This window comes from Hyalella azteca, unplaced genomic scaffold (assembly GCF_000764305.2).
Source record: "Hyalella azteca isolate HAZT.00-mixed unplaced genomic scaffold, Hazt_2.0.2 contig261, whole genome shotgun sequence".
NCBI classification, from domain to species: domain Eukaryota; kingdom Metazoa; phylum Arthropoda; class Malacostraca; order Amphipoda; family Hyalellidae; genus Hyalella; species Hyalella azteca.
The window spans coordinates 131,165-156,487 of record NW_025930616.1 but is presented as its reverse complement, the minus strand read 5'-3'; the positions used below and the strand labels follow the sequence as shown (position 1 = coordinate 156,487).

Genomic DNA, 25,323 nt, shown 5'->3' with positions numbered 1-25,323 from the left:
CCGCTGAGTTATGGGCGTTCACTTGACTGATTCTGAATGACCTTTAACGTATCGCTGTCGTGACGGCAGCCGTTGGTGCTCACCGCTAAATGTCGTCAAGCGGTCACTTTTCCCCAGCCAGTGCGTGACATATTAATGCTCGCGATTTTCACGCTCCCGTAACCTTCATGTAGCTGACGCAGTCCTTTCTGTATGTGATTTACCTACGAAATTTTCAAATCCATTCATCCGGCAGGTCTAGTGTACGTTTCAGTAGGTAAATTATAAGTTGTGGCACGGTGTTCAACTGGGTATTCTATTTATGACAAATTACCGTTTATATTGATATCTGTGTTATTTATTTATAATTAATATTTATAATAAGTTACATATATGATATCTGTGGAGATGCGTGGTTCCCGTTTAGCGCTGGGCTAACGTAATTTTCATTTCTGTGAAGTTACTCACGATTGATGAAACAGTACGCATTTAAATGAACACACTTACTAGTGCAATGGGTGCAAAACGTATCCGACACAAAGGAACAAACTTAATTTAATTAAAGCTTATTCAACAAAAATAACATAAACAAACTAACGTGGGAAATACAAATATCTCATCAAAACAAGAATATCATTAAATGTTGACTTGATAACTGCAATTTTGTAAAAGTTAAGGTTCAAAAAGTATGAAATTTTTCCATTGTGTCGGATACTTTTGGCACCCACTGTATATCATGGCGAGGTTCAACGTCATGATTGTCACGCTGTTGATAAAGAAGGTTCAACTTCAAGATTGTCACGCTGTTGATAAAGGAGGTTCAGCTTCAAGATTGTCACGCTGTTTATAAACGAGGTTCTACGTCAAGATTGTCACGCTGTTGATAAAGGAGGTTCCACGTCAAGATTGTCACGCTGTTGATAAAGGAGGTTCCACGTCAAGATTGTCACGCTGTTTATAAAGAAGGTTCCACGTCGAGATCGCGCCGCGCAAAGATGTCCGCTGTGTTGCGCTCGAGTCACCGTTTGTACCTGCAACTTGAGAGTTCATGATCGAAGCTGAACACGCAATTAATGCGCCTCGCTGCCGTACAAAAGCCTTTTGTCCGTTTCCACTCGGCTGGCTTCCGTGAAGAGGCAATTCGGTGGCGGGAGAAGCAGCGCAGGACATAACCTCCTCAACGTCGGGCTGCTAGCGCTGAGCGCTGCTATAAATTCGCTAATTCCAATTGAATTAAAAACAAATGGATTTTATGGCGATAGTGAATAATGACGGGAGTTTAAGGATGTGTTCACTTTGGAAATAAATTGAGTGATGACAATGTAACATCATGACATTATTCCCACAATGCGTTGCCAATAGCTAAAGTTGAACGCAGCAAAAGCCTTCTCGATCGCATCGTGTCGCTCTGGGCTTTCATTGCAGTTCCTTACTGTATGAGGTTCGTATGTTACAGAAAGTTCAAGGTAAATTTAATTTTTTCCGGTTTATAAGTGCACAAAGTTTACGATTCATTGAATTAGTCTTGTGAGTATTTCCTCAAACATACGTATATTTGCACGCATTTCTGAAACTATGCCACGATAACAAAAATTTCTGCATGTCACCATAACAAAAACCTTATCGGACGAAGTGGTTTATGTTCAAGTTAATGAGTAAAAAACGTTTCTAATTCGTAAACGTAATTCTAAAACTTAATATCCTGGCAAGGTAACATCAGAGATATATATTAAATACATTATATCTTTTAAATTTAAATCTGCTCCTGTTCCTAATTCAATAGCTGTACCGTGCTGACGTACGTGTGCTTTAGTTCACATACCAGCGCCTCAAAATGAAGTGTGGACCTATAACCAACGATCTAAAATATTAAGAGAATTGTTCGCCGTAGGTACACGATGTTCCTGTTGAAACCATCGCTCTCGTAACTTATATTCGAGGAGCAAGTGATGTAGTCTACATTGAGGCTCTCAGCTGGTGCTGTGTTGTGCTCAGGTGGCAAGCTGGGCAACAGCAGGCTCGCCTCTGGGCTGGAAGCCTCAGGCATGGCTCTGATTATCTACTGAGATAATCTACCTTCACTGCTTCCATGATCTACCTTTAGGAACCGTTTATCTCCTCCATGAACCGATCCACTTCAAAGTCTGCCGACACACCGCAGCGAATGCCGGACACATCAAGACAGATACTCCCGAGACCGTGGCTCGCTCGGGCCGGTCCATCTGCTCGGCTAATGCTTCTGCGTATCCATTCACTACTCCATCGTATCCATTCTTTACTCTATCGTATTCATTCACTACTCCATCGTATCCTTTAATTATTCCATCGTATCCATTCACTGATCCATCGTATCCATTCACTGATCCATCGTATCCATTCACTACTCCATCGTATCCTTTAATTATTCCACCGTATCCATTCACTGCTCCATCGTATCCTTTAATTATTCCATCGTATCCATTCACTGCTCCATCGTATCTTTTAATTATTCCATCGTATCCATTCACTGCTCCATCGAATCCATTCTCTACTCCATCGTATCCATTCATTATTCCATCGTATCCATTCTTTACTCCATCGTCTCCATTCGCTCCTCCATGGTATTCATTCACTTCTCGATTAGTTAGCCCGCATGAATGGCCCGACTATAATTGGATGAAGGAAGGGCTCACTAGAATGAGTACTTGTACTTAATTTCACACGTCTTGATGATTCAATATTTAATCGTCATATTATTTCTCATATTATAGATTGTTTGTAGAACTTCATTTAACTTGCGGATTTAAACGAAGCTAAGGTAGCGATCTAACACACGGCTTAGTCGCGGTCACAGTCTTTTTTCCATATAACAATGCAGCGAGTTGAGAAATGAAATGTTCCGGCTCAATATTGCATCGTTATAGGAAACGCAAATTATTTGTAATATTAATGTCGACAGATGACATGAAACATGCGATGTGAGGGTAAAAAACGGATGCAAGTAATTATTTTTATGCACCCTAAAAAGAATGCAGTAAAACGAAAGGATATCTCAGCTGTAAACCTCCATGACTCATTTGTTTGGGTCCAGATTTTCTTGTGTATCTTTGGTGCTGCCTCTAGCTATGCCTCCACATGTTCAGCGTGTATCTGCTTAGCTGGAATATGAAGGGACACCTTAGGCTTTTTCTTGTAATTTGTATTTTATGACATGCTTCTTTTGTCCCTTTGCTATATTACGCTTGAAAATGTTATCGCGAATGCAAATCGATTTATACGCGGCTGGAAATAATTTTTTCCATGCGAAGGGTAATCAATTTTATTAATTTACTTCTATGAAGTTACTCTCTGCAACTGATTGTCATCAACGTCCTGGACACTCAGCTTCAAGTTCAAACATGGCAGCCATATTGGTTGGTGTCCAGGTGTGATCCTACCAGCGTGGTGATCAATAACGGCAACCGCAAACCTGGTGGTGTTGGTGGTGGTGGTGGCAGCGGCAGAATGTGCGGCGGTTCGCCACTTCCGCCCAACCGGAAGCGCGATTTATTGCGTCCGTTATTGACTTGATGATGTGTGAAGTATGCAATAAACCTACGGAAGCCCCACATGATCACCGTCATCACACTTCTTCACCGCACTACATCACGCCTTAACTAGACCCGTTATATAGGCTCCATGTTTCGTTGCTACGAACCGGTTGCTGTCGTACCTGTGAGTTTGGTTGAATAATTTACATCGTTTATTTTTGGTTGAAGGCGAAGTAGCGACGAAATTTTTTTCTGGATACCGCCTTATGGCATACATATGCAATTGTTTATCGAATATTTATGTATTGAATTTTTACAAACCCCTCGTGCATTCATAAAGTTGTTGATTCAATATGCGTCGAAAAAAGATTAGGGAATACAGCGCGAATCACGGCATGAGAAACTAATAATACTCAAACGATCATCTGGATGCCTTGTCTGAATCAATTAAGTAGCGTTGTGGTAGCATATTCTCCTAAAAACGGATATTGATCACTTTGAGCAAAGCGATCTGAAATAATAATTGGTTTATCTACTTAATTACTGACGTATTATCGCAATTCAGTTTACTTTGTTAAATTGAAGAATTAAATGATTGAATGAATAATATTCATCAAATTGTTATTTTTGTCGAAGTGTCTCCGAATTTTTCTAGACTAAATATTTGATGGTTTACAATCCTTCATCAATATTTTTACTTTCGCTAGGAAGTGATTTTAAATTATACTTCCGCTACTTTACCACTTTCATTGAAAAGTTCTAGTTACTATAGTACAAATAACTATGAAGTTGAAAAAAGTAAGGAGTTTCGTTAACAACGATGATGTTCGTTTATAAACTTTTAGCAAGATTTGCAGACGGTTTGACTGCCTCTAAGAAGCAAACGGCCGGAATTTTGCTAAGTCAACTTTGTACTAAAATTTCCATTATACTACATAGAATATGGGATGAAAAAATTAAAACCGTGCAGTTTTATGAATTAGGTCCCAGACATGAGTCTGTCGAAGTTCGTTCAGTTTTACTCCATAGATGAAAGGCGACGATATAAATTGCATGAACTAAACGTTTTGATTGTGCAAACGAAACACGCGCTGCAAACCGGACCCATTGCACGCTCCGCTGCCCTCTGCTTTGCATCGATGCGAACCTTTCCCTTTTCTCTTGGATGGTCCTCCTTTAAATTCCAAACTCAAGTAGGATTAAACTTCGTCCAGAAATTGCTACGTATTCATGAACCAAACGTACGGTGTTGCGGAAATGGATGACTAATATACGCTTCGTACTTGTGGGGTTAATTTCACTTCAAGTGTCATTCCTGATTAAAGAAAATGGATTTTTCAATAATAACGGCGGGTAATGCTTTGATTAATATATTAATGACAGATTATTTGGACTTCCTTTACATCAACAAAAGAAGTATGCGAGAACATTATCTTGAAGTGACTAATGTTCCTCATGAAACACTGAAGTTCGAAAGAATAGACGTATTATAATCATGCAATTTGTTCCTAACGAGTGTCCAACGATAATAGATTATTCTCCAGATGAAGGCATTGTAACTACGAGCATTTCTCAGCAGCTTGTCTTCAGTATCTAGTGAGAAGACCGAGCGTGTAAATTCTGTTCGAGAATTTATTTTACTTAAAAACATAATCTGATTCTTGCATTCGCTGCCCGAATTCTCAGCGATGAGCTCGTGACTGTATTTCGGGGTGGATCTGGGCGGGTATCTGTGATGCAAGTTCTACTCAGTCGTCGGAATTTCCCCGAACTTTGCTGCCGCCCATCAGCCATTATATATCTTGGAATGAGCTTGCAGCTTCGCATTTGAGTGCGTGTCACTGAATTAAAGCCTTTTCTTATTTTTTTTGAACAGTGATACTTTTTACTGAGTTAATTCGAACTGCCAAGCAAATAACATAAGACCATTATGACTAAATATCCTAGTGCATGTAACCTTTTTGAATAATTTCGGTGTCGGTATTGTCGATCCCTTGTGATGTTTGAGGTCTGACTGATGTGGAGGTTCAAACTCTACCTGCGACAGTTACGAATAAGAATACGTTATTTTGAACTGAACGTAAATTAATATCGTGGTGAACAAGCATCCACACCCACTTTCCACACGTACTGATATTTCTAGCAAATCAAGTATGCTTAATTGTTAATTGTATCTGTGATTATCGGGGCGGGACTGACTTTTGCACGCACGAAAGTCGCAGCTGCGCTGGACGTTGGGCGTGCGGTTAAGGGGGCTACATGAGCAGCATATCGACCAGTCGGAGACCCCCTTCCGTTGTCCACGCTCGGAACACATCTTACGTCCAACGAGTTTGCGCGATTGGGGAAAATTCAACCTAGTTACGGTAAAATCAATTATGATAACTCGCTTAATGAATCTTTTTGTGGTAATCGTATTTTTATGTGAATATGTCTGCAATCATAATTCTGAGCCTAAAGAATGCAAAATTTTTTTGATTTACGATTATTTAAGGCATTTATATGCTGTTATCATCAATGAGTAGAGATCCAGGAAAAAATCTGCACGTTTTAGCTCAATCGTTGATTATGGTCTGGCTTGTGTTTTTGGAATAATGCAAACTGAAAGTGAGTAGAAAAGAGATTTAATGTGCGTTTATTGTATAATAGTAGACTATTCTTTTGCCTGATGTCAATTTTATCTCGCTCCAATGTAATATGCACTTTCAGGTAAATTGACAGGTTGCGTGTAGAACCATAACCAATAACATAACATAGCATAGTGATGTCAGCGCTGAAGTGTAGGCCTGATGTGGCCTGTCGCCAATTCTTTTCCTTTTCGAGGCCTTGTTCACAGAAGATCTAATATCGTGTTATTTGCCCGGATCTTTTCATGACTGGTGATAGTTTGAAGTAGCTACTAGACTTCCACCGTTTCGTTATGATAATAAACGCACCATGCACGATATACGTTCGTCCATGTATCCTTTTAACGTACGAGCACAAATTATGAAAGTGTATCCTGTCTGTTTACGTACCTGTAATCTGAAAGTTTAGACGGATCTTCGTGCAGTGGAACATGTCGAACTTCCGGCCTGTCCCATGCTTGAACTTTGGGGTCAGTAACTGCCTTCGCAAAAACTCCTGCTAATGCCGTTTCGGCTTTGCTTCGTATTTCATGTCTTTTTAGGAATCTATAGCCTGATGGTCTGCCATTTGAAAATAGATCTTCAGGAATCATTTGGGGCTTCAAAGTTCATTTGCCATCTTTAATATTCTCTGGCAGATAATTCAGCGATTGATTTGCCAGGGGGTCTGGGATTTATTATACTTGCAAGGCCGTGTGCAGAGGGCGCGTGATGTACATCTTTCTAATTTAGAGGGACTTCGGAGTCCGATCCTATTGCAGCTAGTGGTAATTGTTATTATTTTATGCTAGAAAACTTCGATTTAGATTTTTAGAGCGATCTGATAGTGATCCGCCTCTTGACTATAGCAAACAAGGTGATTACTTTGGCTGATGGGCTAACAATAATATTTTTTGAGGCTGAAAATTGAAGAAATTGTTTTGTATTTCATTTGAATTATATGCATGTTATATACAAGCATTATATACCCAAGCTTGTACATTATTATTCATGTATCACTGTGAAAAAGACCCTGCCTGGCTTAACTGATTTAATAGTGTTTAACAAGAATTGGTTTAAAAATTTCAGGTTGTGTTATTCGTTGGCTTGGAGATATTCATTTAAATTAGAGTTTAGGTGCATTCATTTGGTTCAACGCTATCCAAACTAGTAAATATTTTCATCGTACAATTCTTGTTTACATTAGGTCCTTGATTTCTCCCTATAATATAAATTAAGTCTATGTTTGAACATTGAAACAAAAAGCGTCTAAATGATGACGAAATGAGAATGGGGGCAAAAAAATAATAAAAATGTCCAAGTGGTGATTTTGGAGACTAAATGAAAGTAACACATAACAGTTTTGAGTTAAGATTTTGATTTGAACATGGAACTGAGATTACCAGAGAGGAACATGATCTATTATATCGTGTATATTCATAGTATTGGTGGAGCTTTTATAGTGGGTACATCTCATTCATTTGTTATTAGTGGGTACATCGCATATGTTGCGGCACGTTCGTGACTCGAGCACCGCGGTCGGGGCGCTGGTCGATATAGTGGGACCCTTCCGTAGGGTCGCCCTACGGAAGGGACTCCCATTGCACACCTCATTACTCACGCTACCCTCGTTGGCGGGGCAGTTAGAGCCTCATGTCCTAATTGATGGTGTCGCTGCTGATAATAATTCTGATGATAGCTGAGAATTATTAGCATCCGGATACCATTTATCATACGTGCTCGCCGGCGCAGTGCAAGCCATTACGCACAAGCTTCCCTTTCAATGAGTTTAAGCTCTAATGGCGTTGTCTGGATATAACGCATTTGTCAATTGTAATGCATACGACGGAATGAATATTTGAAAAACCAATTCAGCCTTAAAATTACATGATGGCTGTTGGTAATGGTCCAGATCTGTATTGATTATTTTATCTCATGAATGTGCATCGTGCTTGTGGTTAAGGTTGCTATGATGCGGACACTCGAGGTAAAAAAATTTGTGGCACGACTGGTGCATTATGCTTGCAAGGTAATCAGTTCACGCCTGGTCCTTCCATGCAATTCATTCGTGCATAGACTCGTTTCTTCTTTTGGCTGACATTCACGTCTCGTTTTGTGTTCGTATTTTTCGCTGGTGGCCCTGAGACTTTAACTGTGTTTTGAGGATAATGGCTGAATTCTTTGAAGTTCCTCAATACTTCACTGGAGGATTTTCCATCTTCTCTCACTCTGCCTTGGGAAGGCTGGTTATTGTGTGTGTCGAAACAAAGCTTCAGACTGGCAGATCTGTCACAAGCGAGCGTGACGGTCCATCTGAAGGCGTTGTGGGAGCCCTGCGACATTCGACGCTACACGAAACAATGCCACTCACGAAACAAGGAACCTGAGCGCCACGCAGCGGCCTGCCTCTCATCAAAAGAAGTTTGTTTGCTACTCTTGATAAATTCGGCGTCTTAGACGTGCTTCTGCATAGCTTTGGTTCTGCATAGGTTTGGTCGCGTCAAAGATTTCACGTTTGAGAAACAAGTTCAAGAAGTAAACAAAAGCATTACGTTTTTGCAGAGTCATTTCAAACGGCCACTAAGAAGTTATAAATCGGTGTAACCTTAAAAATTTCTTTTGTTGAGAAGTGTTAAATTTGCAGGATTAATCATATTTTTTATTTACCCTGTACCCCGGATCTCGACGGTTGGCCAAAACCATGGCCATAAATGAGGTTCCCATTTAAATGATGAGGTTACATTTTTGATTATTTTAGAACTTTGTATGTCTGGCCAATTATATAGTAGCATTCGTACTATAATGTGGTTATAATTTGTTTACCTCAAATGTGCCGAATGTAATTGATGAAAGAAATAAGTTTACTGAGATTGAGAACACAATAAGACGATTTTTCATGTCCCAGGTCCTTTTTTGATGGCCCAAAATTGAGGAACTATCCAAATTGAAGAAGATTTATAATTTTTCGCTAAAAATTCCAATTCTCGTGATACTAACTTCAAGTTTCACTAAAGAATCGAGCACCGTTTCATGCGTGTTCAAGTAAAACAACCGAATTTGTGAAGTTCCCCCGGTTTGGTTTTACGCTAGCTCTCATGTGTCCTGATATAATGCTCGCATGCACGAGTTCTTTTTAATAGATTTTCATTAGCAAGCTCTAACGAATTCATATTTACGGTAGACATTTTGCTTGACCCAGAGGCACTGAATAGATTTTTTTCATTGCTCAGGCATTGAAAATCATTCACGAACAATAAGATGAAAAGGAGAATAAATTTCTGTCATAACCCACAAAAGTGATTCCTTTCATTTTAGAGTAGGAAGTCCCTCGAGGTGTGCTCTAACCTGAACCCCATCAGTCGATGCGAGGCCTGCTATTTTGTTTGCGTCAAGTGGCTTGAGGGAAACGCTAGGGACGTGACATGCCTTACCTTCAGTGCCCCTCATTGTTCGCGTTGGCTGTTCCCTCGCCTTCCTTTGTGCTGTCAAGTTTCAAGTGGCGCTTGCGAGGTACTTACGTGGCTGGTTTGTCTCACGTCATCGGTGGTGTTGGGAGCCTTGGATGTAATCATGATGCAACTTCCTCATTGTTTTGAAAACTTCCTCAAATTTGTGTGAAATTCGCCAGCAGAACTCACGACTTTCCAGTCAGACTTGTAATCAATTTTGAGGTTCTACTGCTAAAACTTAAGATGAAATGGACACGAAGTGCAAAAATGCGTACGAACCGAGCAATGGATGGCGTATTTTAAATACATTTAAGGCTCTTAAGTAATTCAAGAAAAGCATTGCGTTTGTTTAATAATGTTATTGCCAAGCCCAGATGTTTGCATATTTAGACTTGTTTTCGCTTGTATACAAAAGAATACAAATGAATGTTTCGTCATATCGTCAAAGCATCAATCCTGTGGAAGCCTTTGCTGCCTCTTTTATGTAGGATAAGTGAAGCACTCGTCCGAAGATGTGAGCGCGTTTCTCCACTAATGAATTTGCTCTCAAATGAAGGGCGGAGTCAACAAGACTGGGGCTAAACAAATGTTGAACTTGGCTTGGATGACCTCTTCCTCAAATATGCTGGAGGGGGGAGGGGAGTCGAAGCTTTTGGACGCACTTAAATTGTGTTTTGTTATAATTAATCTTAACTAATCGAATTTAGTGCTAGGCCGATTACTAATTCAATTATATAATATTTTCAAGTTTAATGCCATGGGAGATTTTCCTCATAAGGAAGTCTGCATTTCGCTCATTATTTCTCTCGTGGATATGATTGCAGCGCAGCCAGGGAGCCATCACGTTCGTTACAACACAGAAACAATTCCAGAATAAAAAGACTATGACGATAAATAGTTTATATTTTTAATTTTCTTACATATGCGAAGTATTTGTCGCATATGAATATAATTTTTTCAACTCCGTGTAAATTTTCAGACAAATTGCATTCTTTGAGATGCGCAATAAACGAAAGAAGTGAAGAGTTTGCACCTGTTCTATATTACAATAAATTCTTATTACTGCAAATTAAGCTGCATTTGATTGGGACGGTCATTTCGTCCAAAATAATTCGAAATCCAATTTATTTTCATGCGATTTAGTGAGGATGATTTTGCATGATAATTAGAAAATTAGTTTTATGATTTCGGTTCTTTGCGATCATAAATTTTGCGATTTAATCCATGCCATAAAAAATCTTACAAGTGTTACGCTTCCAGGCATAGCGCCTTTTGTGTCCAGTCATAATGCCATTTGTTTCTAGTCACAAAACATTTTCTTTCCAGTCATAACACTTTTTGTTTTCAGTCATAACGTTTTTTACGTCCAAACGTAACGCCGTTTGTCTCCAGTCATAACGCCTTTTGTTTCCAGTCATAATGACATTTGTCTCCTGTCATAACGATTTTTGTTTCAAGCCATAACGCCTTTTGTTTCCATTCATAATGCTTTTCGTGTGCAGTCACAACGCCGTTTGTGTCCAGTCATACCGCCTTTTGTGTGAAGTCATAATGTCTTTTGTTTGCAATCCTAACACCTTTTGTTGTCAGTCATGACGCTTTTTGTGTCCAGTCATACTGCCTTTTGTGTCCAGTCATAACGCCTTTTGTGTCCAGTCATAACGCCTTTTGTGTTCCAGTCATTACGCTTTTTGTGTCCAGTCATTACGCCTTTTGTGTCCTGTCATTACGCCTTTTGTGTCCAATCATAACGCTTTTGTGTCCAGTCATAACTCATTTTGTGTCCAGTCATAACTCATTTTGTGCCCTGTCATACCGCCTTTTGTGTCCTGTCATACCGCCTTTTGTGTCCTGTCATAACGCCTTGTGTGTTCAAAGTACCACAGTTCTAAGTCTATGCATTTATGTGCAGATTTTAAACGGTAGGAAAATGAAATTGAACGTATTTTTGTGCCTTTTTCTTATAAAAATCTTTTATCGTGAAAAAGATATATTACGGACGTTGATTAATATTTCTCGCAAGAATTTTCCCAGTCACGCTACAAACTTGATTTATAAACATTTGAAGTGCTTGCTAATTTCAGATAATGTCTAATCAATACTGAAGGTTGTACATACTAAGAAAAATCTCACACTGGTCATCATTGCATAGAAGTCCTGACAATGATTTAGTTGTGTTGCGCATTGCACAATAATTGAGACCGAAGGAATTGATTTGAGTTTAAATTGAATCAGCGTGACTCGACACAGACGAACACAATGCCATTTAAACAAATTGTTGAGAATAGATGCCTTGCCCAGCCTGCTCGGTAGCAAACGCCTCTCACTTTCACTGGAAGTTTCCGCATAGTGCAGGAGCTACACTTTATTGCAGCCATAGTTGAGCGTCTGCCTCCGGCCCGACCATGTGAACCGACCGGTCCAGGGCCGCTGCTGTTTTGACCGACAATCTCCAGCCCATGTAATTGCTCTCTGGGTCAACCATAGGCGGTGACGTGTTGCACAAACTTGCTCTATGATTAAAGTTCGAACCTGATGGAGGTTTCGGCTAACGAATCTGTTGCTGTTGAATGGTAGTCATTTAGAATCTATTATTATCTTATAATTTTTTATATAAGCGTAACATTTTAACAGATATTTTTTATTACTAACACTAGTAACAGTAGCTTTTTGTAACAGTTGCAAATGTCGTAATTATTTCTTCTTTTGATGTATTAGTTTCAAGCACATATCACCTATTTTGCCGGATTTATGACTCCAGAAAGGGAAACGCGTAAACTTCACTCGCCCCTTCATATAGTGCTGGGACCTCGACATGTCAAGCTTGTTTCGCTTCAGGTTTGACAGGTTATACGTACTCAAGGCCACGGTTATCTGGTCTCACTCCGCTCATCAATTGCTTCAGATAGAAAGAAGACCATTAATTTTTACCGACGATGTACTTCTGTTCTTGTTTCTTTTTAGTATTGCCTTTTGTTACGCAAATATATGATCGGAATTGTGAATTTCCAAAAAAGTACGAGTTTCAAATTTTAATTACTTAATTTTTGGTGCCCAATTTGTATCCTCGACTTTACCCGGCCGGGATGAAATTACTTTACTATAATAAGCCTATCAGTTGAACTCAACATGTACTATTTATTTATCAGTAAAATTCCGAAGGCTCCAAGTATGTGAGTAAGTCTGATGTCCTGGAAACTGTTCTATTGTCATGATAAAAAATATTAGGAATCAGCACGTCTATAATTAGCAGATTAATTGATCGAATTACATATTAATTGACAGCTGAGGACAGCCATCCGACAGCTGAGGCATCGTTGAGATGCAGCTAGTTGATATTCATTTATGATGACATTTACGTTGATAATACGTTGATGATATGTGCTTACGTTGATTGTATAATTACTCACGGTTCCGAACTGCATTACGTTATTCGACATGACAAGTTATGATTTATTACGGAATTCTCCTATAAATTTACTTCATAAAATGAGCTGAACACATGAATTTGGAGAAAATTAATTAATGGTATTATGTCTTAAGATACTAATTAAGGAGTAGTCCTGCTGTGACTACAGCGAGCAATTTTTATCCTACGTATTTAATTTAACTTCATCCAATTTTAATATTTTTTGTCCTAAAACTCGAGGAGCTAATTTTCCCTTGAAATCTAAATGTCTAGCATTATCTATATTGGTCTCCTCATACTATTTTCTTAGGTAATAAATTGTATTATATATATTGAAAAAATCTATTTATAGCAATTTATTTAAATAGGTACCTTTTGTTTAATAGACGCAATGGCACTATATATATGTCTGTTGGCGTAAAATCCCTTAATTATGTATTTGAATTTATTTTAAAGCGAAAGTGCAACTTTTTAATTTCAACCAAAATGAACCTTAAGCGGTTAATAATCTCTATCGTTCATTACTGAAATGTAGCTATGTAGGTGTATGAAGTAGCTCAACCTCTCCGAGTTGTGGGACTCGTACTGATCGGTACCCGTGAAATGGGCGAACAACAGGTTCGTCATAGGACCTTGGTTAAACTCTTTGACCTAAAAACCTTGAAAAGTTGAAAGTTAAATGAACTCAATCAAGTTAGAATTGATTGTTGGCGCAATTTTTGCACTTAAATTAAAAGATATATTAGTTTTTACGAACTATGTAGATTTAACAAGTGATAATTTAAAAAATTAAGGTGCAAAAATTTCACGCAGAACTTAGTCTGGAATTATTTGATCTGGATTACGAATTTTTCTGAGCGGCTTGTACGAATATGCAAGTTATTAATCGCATAATCAATAGAATATACCCATCAAGAACTAGTTTAATTACACCTCCAGTTAATTGTAAAAAATCTACGATTATAGTTAGCATGAGACTAGAATTATTTTCACCTTAATTAAAAAAAATAAACTTCTACGATTGCACTTTCGACCATTTAGACATACTGTATATCAGTGCCTTAGGTTTTGTGTTGCTGGTGCAGTGAACACTGTCTGTTAATTAACGACGAAGTCACGTCTGGTCTAATGAGATGTTTCAACTCCGTCGACTTTTGTCCAATTGTGGGAGCGAATTAAGCGTTCAATTGTCTGGCTCAAGGGTGCTCAACTTGGAACTTTTTTTGAATCGTAACTACATTTTTTTTCTTGGTTCAGTCGAAAAGGAAGTTCACTCACCATTTACTTTGACCATGAAAACGATTGAACGTTTTTGTAATAATCATTTTGAATGTACGATGATTGACATGAAATATTTTCACATTCTGACTTTTTAAACTCGCTGCTGTATTGACATTGCAGTGGACCCATCAACTTCCGTAGACTTCTCATCCGATAATTTTGGTAAAATTCCATATAATCTTTCGTAATACAGCAGCAAAAAAATCACGTGATATGAATAATTAAAATTATCACTTGATATGAATAACTAGCGCAAAGAATAACAAAGGTTTCAAAAATCTATGGCTCAGAGTTAAGTTTTTAATGTTGATGTTCATTTAAACGTCAGCCTTTTACGCTATTAGCATAAATATATAATGAGCTGCTGCAGGCTACAGTGTTCCAGGTCCCTGACATTCCACAGGCGCCATAAGGCGCTGGATGAGTTCTGCTCAGTAATCTCCCCTCAGGAGTTCAGCCTGCAATTAACGCTTGAAATTGCCGTGCCTGGACCACGTCTAGATGTGGTACAGCGCGGCCTGCAGCTACCATCATCTACTGGTACTACTATTTGCAGCTACCACCATCTACAGGTACTACTATTTGCAGCTACCACCATCTACTGGTGCTACTACTTGCAGCTACCATCATCTACTGCTACTACTATTTGCAGCTACCATCATCTACTGGTGCTAGTATTTGCAGCTACCATCATCTACTGGTACTACTATTTACAGCTACGATCATCTACAGGTACTACTATTTGCAGCTACCATCATCTACTAGTACTATTATTTGCAGCTACCATCATCTACTAGTACTATTATTTGCAGCTACCATCATCTACTGGTACTACTATTTGCAGCTACCATCATCTAATGATATTACTATTTGCAGCTACCATCATCTACTGGTACTACAATTTACAGCTACCATCATCTACTGGTACTACTATTTGCAGCTACCATCATCTACTGGTAGTATTATTTGCAGCTACCATCATCTACTAGTACTACTATTTACAGCTACCACCATCGTGCACGGTACTGTATAAGTCAAATAACTGCCACTTGCTGCAGCACTCGACTGCTTCTTATTTTGTTATGTATTATCTCTCTGCTACGATGAATAGAAATCTCGTGTTTGCCGGTTGATTTTTTGTGGTTGATAACAAAATTAAACTCGTATAAAAGGAAAATAGTTTCACAATATACTTTTTAAGCTTCAGCTCGCGCATTGCCTAACGCTACAACGATTTTACGTTTCAGCTTCATGACCCTATTGACTGCCTTTTGTGTATATTTGACAGCGATGATCACATCTTACTTACGTCAATGAAGCAAAATATTTTTTATTTAAACATATAAATAGAGTGAGCCATTTAAATGCCACGGACGATACGCCTATATCTTCAGCAATAAATCTACGCGACTTTCACACTCAATTTAAGTGGACTCTTCATTAAAATTTACTCGCTTTTTACGGTATTAAGTGTAACTGTAAAATGCTTCATTTCATTTTCAGCGGCTAATCTAGTTTTCATTTACGCACACGTTTCTCTATTTTTAAATTAGAACGTTTTACAAATTTGCGTTACACATCTTCACATTTAAACTACCTCGTACCTCGTATGTGCTTTCGTTCTTACACAAGTAGTCGATGAATTTAAATTGTTGAATAATTTTACCTGGCTTGAAATTAAAAAAAGTTTTCTACGACTGGGATATTTTTTCTTATATAATTCAAAATTGCATTGAAAAGTAGAGGATAAAACAACTTTTCGTGTCATTACAATTTATGAACGAAATAGTTATGAGATACTTACATATGGATGGTGGTGGACAGATGAGTTGAAGGCAACAATGTCTCTCTTTCTATTTGCAATAATTTTTAATAATTTCAATGTTTTTTTTTAATTTTAGACAACTTTGTCGCAAGCCATTCCTTAACATGAAACTATGTGATTTCTCCTCCTGAAGGAAATAACTGTGGCATTCCTGCCTAACTACTTGCTCCTGAAGGCCAAGTTGAACGTTTGTGGCGCAACGGATTTTGCCGATGGCACATTATGCACTTGTTTCCGGTGGCGTTGCAATGGCCGTTGGTTGGGATTTTGTTTCTGCCCTATGCGTATAGTTTTGAACATGACTGCCACACAGCGATGTTTGAATGAGTACATTTTCGTATCTTCTCTTAATGAATAGACTAATTGATAGGCGGCAGGATCTATATAAAGGCGTTTTTATTGTTCTCTTGCTAAATTTCGCTTCCACCATCGAGTTGTCGCACGAAGTTCTTTTCACATCGACCGCAGAGGAATTAAAGCGTTTACTGCTTGCAAGAAGAAGATCCCTGCTTCGATCTTAGAAATTAAGTAAATCTCTTTTAGGTGAATGGGGTAGAAATTGATCGTTAATGTGAGTAATAAGTCATGCTCGTCGTCAGACCTGCACTGGTCGCATATACTTGATGCCGCTATTTCCTGGCTACTTCTGTCGTAGGCTGGAAGGTATGGTCTCATCAGTAGTCAGTTCGGGAGCCTGATGCAGACAAGAGATCTCCTCTGTCAAGGCGCAACTCGTATTAAATGTTGCTTATGTCGCGATGCAGCTCGTGTCGAGATGCAGCTCGTGTCGAGATGCAGCTCGTGTCGAGATGCATTCGTGTCGAGATACAGCTCGTGTCGAGATGCAGCTCGTGTAGAGATGCAGCTCGTGTCGAGACGAATCTGTCTCGAGACGTCGCGCTGAGGTGCCCAGCGCCCTCATGCCATATGTTGAAGTCAGCCACCGTTAGCCACCGGACTTATCGCTATAGCGATAAGTCCGACGCAATCGCTGCTTGATCTCACATCAGGAGAATTAATGTTACGATGAGGCAAAAATTACGTAAATTTTGCTGAAAAAATAAACTTGATCCTGACGATTAGTGTAATTGTTCCTGAAGCTCCAGGCGTAAAATTTTTAAACAAATTTTTATTTCGAAATTGAACTTTTATACCGCTGTTCTCCAGAAGGATACTTTGATTTTGGTTGTAAAAAAGCCCTTTGTGAAGTAGCTTTATAAATATTACCAAGTCCTGTGACAGCGTTTTGGTCAATCTGTAAATTTCGTAATGATATAAAATTGAAATGAACATCAGATATTTTATCTTTCACTCGGCGTTCTACCTTTTTGGCTATTTTTGTCGCATCCTCAATTTGTCACGATTTAATTTTCACGAATTAATCGACTATTTCATGTTATTCATACGTACACACTGTGTGTTTGACATCATCGATCGGAACTAACACGTTGAGCAAATGTGCACTATGTGTCTTTTTAAATCAAATATAACACGCGTTTTCCTTAATTATTGCATATGCTATCTAAGCCTGAAACTATAGTGGTCATAAATATCTCGTTTTATTGAGAATTGTACGTCTATTTCTTGATGAAGTACATATCAGAAAGCAAGAAAAAATGTGTCTCCATTGGATAGCATTAAAATTCGTTCAGGATTATCTTTGTACGCTGAACACATTTTCCGTCATTTTTAACTTCATTCTGCACGCCAATGTCGCCAAGCCATTGAAATAGCCATCTAAAGCGTTTCTTTGACATTGAGCTTGAAGAATTTGAACTTTGGTGTTCTGTATCATCATTCATTTATAATTCATGTGTTGGATTGAAATAAAATGTCCGTGTGTTGCAAACAATTATCATTTAACAATTTCTAGACAGCTTTTTTAAATCGAAGTTTTCTGTTGGATTCTATGACCTCGAGTGCGGCGAAGTGCGAGCGGAAGGGTTGGGCGATGGAGCTCCGAGCGCCTGGGGCACTTCACCGCCCCCGGCCTTCCTTGTCGCGATCAACACAGGTGTTGCGCGTCGCCGACCGCGATCACAGCTGGATAACGTCAAAATAGAGCGCTCGAAAGTCCCAATTACGATCCTTCTTGGGATGGATGTTGGTTTTGAGAATCGTTTAAAGGGCGAGGCTGCGGTGACTTATTGTGGCGTCGATGGCTTGATCTCTTCTCTACTTCCAGGCAATCGACTACTCCGTAGCATGGATGTACGGAGTGTGCTACTGCCGCCTTTCTGCATGGTCACTGCTAGGCGTTTAAATTTCGGTGTTTGTGTCGTTCCACGCTTCAAGTGTTTCATTCTTAAGAGGGTGAAAATGCTTTGTGCACATTCCAAATATATTCTCTTTTTACCCGCTGAAGCTGCGAACGATGCGAAGATTAATCGTGTTCGTTTTGGAACACTGCGGTGTGCTTTGAAAATTCCTTACGGACTCGCTCAACGCTTTAATTTTTGATACGGTATGAGGAACTCGTTCACAATACGACAATGGTATTTGTACGATGTTTGGTGCATCAATAAAACGAGGTGCTGATCTTGAGTTTGAAACTAAATATTTGATATTCATAGCATTTTATTTTTACGAGGCACCCTGCTATGACAATCCAATAGAAAGCAACATTTGGAATTAATTACCTACCTACTCTAAATTAATTCATTTTAAGAATTAATTCTTGTGATTAACTTGGTAGCTGGTCAATAGGAAAAAAAGGTATAAGTTTGAGAGATCCAATTAGGAAATGTGTGTTTATTCGTTTTATTTGTGGCATATGCTTTTGTTTCAACGCACAGTTGCTTGTAACACTGTATTTGGATCTAAAAAAAAAAAGATATTACACTCTGAAAACCAAAAATTTCAATTGAAACGCAAGAGATTTGATTCTCCATAACTCGTAAGCGTTAGAATCTTTTTGGAGCTGCAATATGAAAATATAGAGTCGTGAGTCCATTCTAGTATCTGAGACAGATTTGATTCAGCACTCACCCAGCCTCTTGGTTTGTGCTGTCTCTGTATCGCCATAAGCCGTGTTTCGTGGCGCCATATTTGTAAGACGTGATCTTATCTCTTATTGGATCGCTTGCAGCTTGCGGCGGTCACGACTCACACCAAACCAGAGCACGCGGAGGCCTGAAAAAATCCATTCGCGGTCGCAATGTTGGTTCGCCGCGGCCTGTGGGCAAGTCTTGTATCTCAATGGGCATCAATGTTTACACTACACGCGGTTGCGATCATACCGCTTACGACGGGCGGTGCGAGTTTCTCCTTCGGGCGTGTTTGCATAACGTTTACAGTACGTAGACCGGTTAGGATCTGCTGGCTGTCATCATCGTTTACATAACGTTCATGTAGGATTTGCTCGAATCCAGCTAACGAGAAGTCGACCAGGCTAGTACCTCTCACATCGCGTGTACCTAGCGCTATGAGGTTTATGACTGTAACACGTTTGCTAACCGTAGCTGTTTCTTACATTTGAATATTTTTTGCTCCTCGGGCTATTTTGCTAGAAAATTTCATTTAGCAAGCCCAACTATTCAATCATGCAATTGTTTCATTTGGATTTTTTTAATCGTAAGGTTAAGATTGACTGAACGATCAATTCAGGATGGCCTTTATTTTTTAGCCCAGCTCAAACATCGGAGTTGATACGTATTTTATGATTTATTTTTACGACAGTATGAGTAACATTTGATTACCTGTTGATTTGTAGTAAAGTGTGCGTGAGCATACTTGCGGTTTCAAATAAGCATGTGTCCTTCAAAATTGATTGATATTCTGTTCTTTCTTTGTCCGCCTCGAACCGAGTTTTATCTGAAAATTGGTATTAATCGTTTAAGCAAATCAACTGTAGCGCTAAGTTTTTGGTTAAGAGCAGTGCTTTTTAAACTGGGGTAAATTTCCTCCCCGTTGTAACTTGTCAATTTAGAGGTAGTTGAGCATGTAACAGGAAAAAGTTAATGCAAATAGGCCTTGTAAACATCAATGGCCGTAGCATTTGTGGAATGAGCAGCATATTCCATTGTTAGCAAATAAATATTGTGAAACTTCCAAGTGAAATGGTAAACAAATTGAAGTTCAGGCGCCTCTGGATTAGGGCGGGTTGCCCGTGGGCAGCTCGAGGAGGCAGTCGGGACGACAGGCGTGCGATGGTCGAGCCTGCGCTGTGCTTTACGACCTCAGACGCCGCCTCCTGCGCACTCAGGCCTCACCGCTGTTCCATTTCTGGGACCGTCTACAAGGCTCGGGAAAAAATACTAAGCGCATTTTCTCATTTGTGGAAAAAAGGCGCTATTGTGCTTGCCATGTCCGTTTTTCTGTCTGTCCGTCCGTGACTTCACGTTTTCGTCGACTAGAAAATGCGCTCTCCTGTCACTCACTTCTGTGAGTACTGAGTTATATTTTTCACGTTATTTCAGTGTTTCACATCGTTTCACCGTCTGCGAAATGCGGCAGGGTGTACATATTTTGTTCGACCGTTTTACAAGCAATAATTTTGAATGAGTTGTTGGTCTATTATTAAAATCTCATCGATGAATTGAATAGTGAATTATCTAGTATTTTGAAATTATTTTACGGACATCCAGAATTTATTCAATAATTATTGAAACATTCCTTCCAAAACACAACAAGTTTGTGTTAAATTTTCATTATTCTGCATTTCTAAATTATTATACCATGAGACGAGACTCTATGGTAGCTTGCGTTACAGTTAAATAAGGTTAAATAATAATAATAATAAGGTTTACATATGGCGTGCTTCCTACAACTTTACTGGAATTGTTTAGCAGTTAAGGGAAGACTGTGTATTTGGTTTTTCGTTTCCACTAAATGACAATAAAAATTGTTCTAACCACACAATTGCTGACCTCCCGCTGTGTGGGACGACATCCACGGACTGCTTAGATTGGCCTGTCTCGCTTGGGGCCGATGTCCGTAGATTTCAACACCTGCTCGTCGCGACCACAACGACTTTTGTGATAACCTTACTTTAGTGGAATTTAATAAAAGCGAAAATCTTTTTTGGGAAAACGGTTTGTACACAAAAATTTTCATCATTCTGCAATCTTTTTACGTCATACTTTCAGCAAATTTTGAGTTAAAATGCTTGACGATGCTAGTAAAACTTGGTAGAAAGAAAAATTTTTGGAAATATTTGCCCAAAAATTTCGAGAGAAAATTTTAATGTTATAGAAAATACTTTTACTTATATAATTTTTGCAATGTATTTCCGATCAATATTTAATTTACAGAACTATTTTTTAATTAAGTAAAAAAATGTTTCATTTCTAGTCCGTGAAATGGTATTCGATTGAATATTCTGGCTGTTTCGCCGCAGACACAGACAAAGACTGCACCATGGTTTACATGCGCATTGCATTTTTTGGACGGGTTCGAAACTCTTTTGTAAATTTAAATACGATCATACTCACACGAGTATTGCATTATTATTTTGTTTCAGCAAAATTATGTAACGCTTGCATCAGAAGAAAGACATCAAATATAAACTCGAAATTCTTAATATGTTTATGGCGGTCATAGTATGAGCTTATCTCATTTCTCATGTATTTTTCCACTTAAGTGATTAATTATTTTCATGTTTTGCCAAAGTTTGCGTTTTATTTAAGCCTGATGCCGTTAAATATGGGGATGTTGGTGCGCGTATCAACGAATCTAACGAGTCAGGATGTTGCCTGGCCCTGAAAATGTATTTATAGCGGGAGAAGTAGCACGTAAATCTGGAAGGGAATGGGTGGACAAAATTTCGAAAATTTAATTTATGTGCAGATATTTACCTTGCAATCGCTATATAATTTTCCAAAATTCTACAGCAAAAGGAAGACTGTGCGAGATTTTCCTTCATTTTCCTACATTGGATTTATTATTATTACCGGGATTTGCAACAACGGGATTCAGGATATAGAGAGATTCTCAAAGTTCAGAGTCAAGCTATTCCAGGCGACGCCGGGCTAACAGGCTAGTTTATAATGATGGCCAAATGTCGTTTACAATTTATTGAAAGTTTTACTTCGGCTTTCTAGTCTAATTAGCTTGGCCTAGACTGGGCTTGTTTGGAAAAAAGGATTTCATATGAAGCAACGGCTAAAGGTGCGATTTCTTATATGTAACACGCGTTCGAATGATGACCAGAAAATTATTTTTATTATTGACTATCTTGTACGTTTTTGTCAATGAGTCGAACGATGTTCTTTGCTGGCGTCGGTAGAGCAAAAAACAAAAGAGCAAAAGACAACATAAATATTACGGCATTCCGAATAATTTTATTATATAACCACCGAGGAATATTTGCAACATCGCGTGTTTAACACCGCCGTTTCTCTATACGCTCATACATCACTGGGTCATATTGTGCAAATAGTGACACGATTTATGCACGTAGCACAGATGGCCAAATTGGGTCTGGATATTCGGTCCCTCACTATGACAAAAATGCGTCGATCTTTCGACTAAGTCCCATTTCTCTGACTGCTTCTAGCAGTAAAGCTCAGCGTCGGAAGCTTCTTAGCCACCAACCGTCGCGGCTTGCAGATATGTTTAGCTGAAATATTTCTCATTGTTTTGGCTGGACTCAATAATCTTCTTGGAAGCCTTGACGCAAGTAGAACGGATATGCGCCTCGCTACTTTCTGTGTATGCAGGCTTAGCGTTCAGCTTGCGTGCCTGCGCGTGCGTTGCGAACTTTGCCGTACCCAGCGTTGATTGCGTTCTCGGAGCGCACGAACGTCAGAGAGGAAATAAATAAACTACACTTACTATAAAATTATTTTTTCGTTTCGTTTCAATGAACATTGAAAATGGTTTTATAATTTTTATTTTTATTTTTTCGCCGAAATGTTGTTCATATCGGAAAGATAATAACTGGTGTGTTAACTTAACGCAAGCCTTCGACCGCCATAAAAACCGAGCGCGATGAGTGAATGTTTCTTGTCATGTTATTCGATTACTTCCCAAGAAATCGCAAATTTATATTTGATGTTTTGTCAAATTTTACCCATGAAATAATTAGAGTGATAGGTCATATTTGCACCATTAAACATCAGAATCGATATAATAGTGATGAGTGACTCCTCTTTTAGGTGAAGGCCTAGGAAGTCACGCCCATCACAAGGCCGTCTAAGTCTGAACGACTCCCGGCACTCAGCGCAGTCCCGAAGCTGGCACGTGTGGGGCGCCGCGCCTCGCGATGTTGAAGTGGACGCTGCGCTCATCGGCGCAGCCGGGCGGGCGTCGCGCAGCGCCGGTCACTGCACATGACATCCGACCTGACGCCCGCTACTCCACGGACTCCAGCCTGCGAGACTCGAACAAGTGCTGGTCCGAGACCCAGGTGAGTCAGGCGCCAAAAAGTTGTTATAATAAATTAATTCTAGAAGAGAAAAATATAAAGAATTATATACACCGAAAATTTGCATTTTATAGATATCAAATTGGTTGTACTACTAATTGCTTAAATTCATCTTATAGCATTTTGTCGGAGTTTAAGATTTTCCGAAAAAATTCTGTTTGTTTTATATCCTGGGATCCCTTCATAAGTTGTTTTAATGCCAAATTTTCCAACTTGTTATTGAACAAATTAACTTATTCGCTGAAAAATTATCTGACGTATTCTATTGAAATAAAAATCATTTAGCTCTTAGTAAGCTATAAAATTTTAAATAAAATAATTAATGGCATTCAAAATTTGTAGGCATTAATAAATGGTACGCGAGGGGCTTTTGTAGTAGCTAACTGATAACTCAAAAATTTTCCAATGCAGGTGAAAGTAGCTCAAGTGAAGTCTACCCTAAAATTGACTAAAGAAAACCAATTCGAGAAACTGTATGAAGAAAATTGTGATTCACTGGAGTGCAGCAGTAACTATTCTAGCTCAAAGACATCTCGATCGTCGCTAAGATCTAACAAGTCATCAACGGCCGACGCTAAAGAGGACAAGCGAAGAAAGAAACTTTCAAAAAATCTAAGGTATTTTGTAGGATAAAATAATGACGAGTTTGTAATGAGTACCAGAACAATTTTTCTAAAGAAAAGTTATTCCCTTCCTTTTAAATTGCTCCATTACAATAGCGTGACGGTGGCGTCGAGGTCGGATGTGTCAAAATGTCGCACATTTTTCGAAACTTTTTAGGGATTAGATATTTTATGATAAATAATTCAAACTTATATACCTAAGTAATTTAGACATAAAAATATTTAATAGCCATATTCGCGTTTGCTATTTTTTCAGTTAACTGTTTACATTCCGTTGTTCTCGAGATAACTGTGATTTTTTTTCAAATTCATAAAAATTTTTTATATCAACAATATTTACATGATTATTTACAATTTACTGAAGGATAAAATACATTGTATAAATATTTCCTTTAAATTGTGGTTAGAACGTTTTACCGTCGGTACCTTTGAAATTACTCAATTCTTTATGTATTCATTACTGTATGATATCTTTCGTTCGGTCCGGAAATCTACGGAACTTATCACGACATAATTTTTTTTTTCGTGTGCATCATCATGATATGTATCATCATGATATGCATCATCATGACAAGAGGTTTGAAGATTGCGCTACAAAATCTATATTTTTTTTATGTAACCGGCAAACTGATACAGTAGACTTCCATGCCATGAAAAAGTATTCATTCTTCACTATGGAAAATTATAATTGTTGCCTTTATTGGAAGCATAAGTTTAAAATATCGAATTAAGACAAATTGAACAAATCAGCTTTCTCTAGGTTTTGCTGTCCGCGGGTTGATTTCAAATATTATTGGTATCAAGTTTCTTTTCTTTAATTTTATTTTGAACATTTCTTACCAGATGTGCCACTCTGATCGCTGGCTCGGCGAGCGACAGCGACGCGAGCAGCGGCGTATACATGCAGCTCCATCACACGCCGGTCGCCCTCCTACAGCCGGTGAGAAATATTTATCTTTGATGCGAGATCTTGAACGCCAGGCCAATTCTTCTGTTTTATTGAGCTGGATAAATTACGCGTAGTTTAATAAGCTTGGCCCTGACTGGACTTATTTGGAGAAATGGATTTCAATTGTGTGCCGTGTGGCCCCATGCGATCTAATAAGCTTAATTTCTATCCAAGTTCGTTTCATAGTTTCTATCCAAGTATGAAACGAAGCAATAACGATAAGAATTTAAAGCATCAGATTCCCTTGTGTATAAATTGACCACATGTGACTCTTCTATAGTAATTTATCTGACATAAGAAATGAAACTGAAAGTAATTATTATTTGT

The 25,323-nt window shown here is 38.7% G+C and overlaps 1 protein-coding gene across 1 annotated transcript in view; it reads left to right on the top strand.

Moving 5' to 3' along the window:
- LOC125179552 overlaps positions 1 to 25,323 on the top strand; it is a 41,193-nt gene that overhangs the window by 10,573 nt on the left and 5,297 nt on the right. The window contains exons 2-4 of the mRNA XM_047885625.1: positions 23,156 to 23,406; positions 23,836 to 24,041; positions 24,891 to 24,987. Of these exons, the coding sequence (XP_047741581.1) occupies positions 23,263 to 23,406; positions 23,836 to 24,041; positions 24,891 to 24,987 (447 nt within the window). The 5' untranslated portion in view covers positions 23,156 to 23,262. The remainder of the gene's footprint in view (positions 1 to 23,155; positions 23,407 to 23,835; positions 24,042 to 24,890; positions 24,988 to 25,323) is intronic.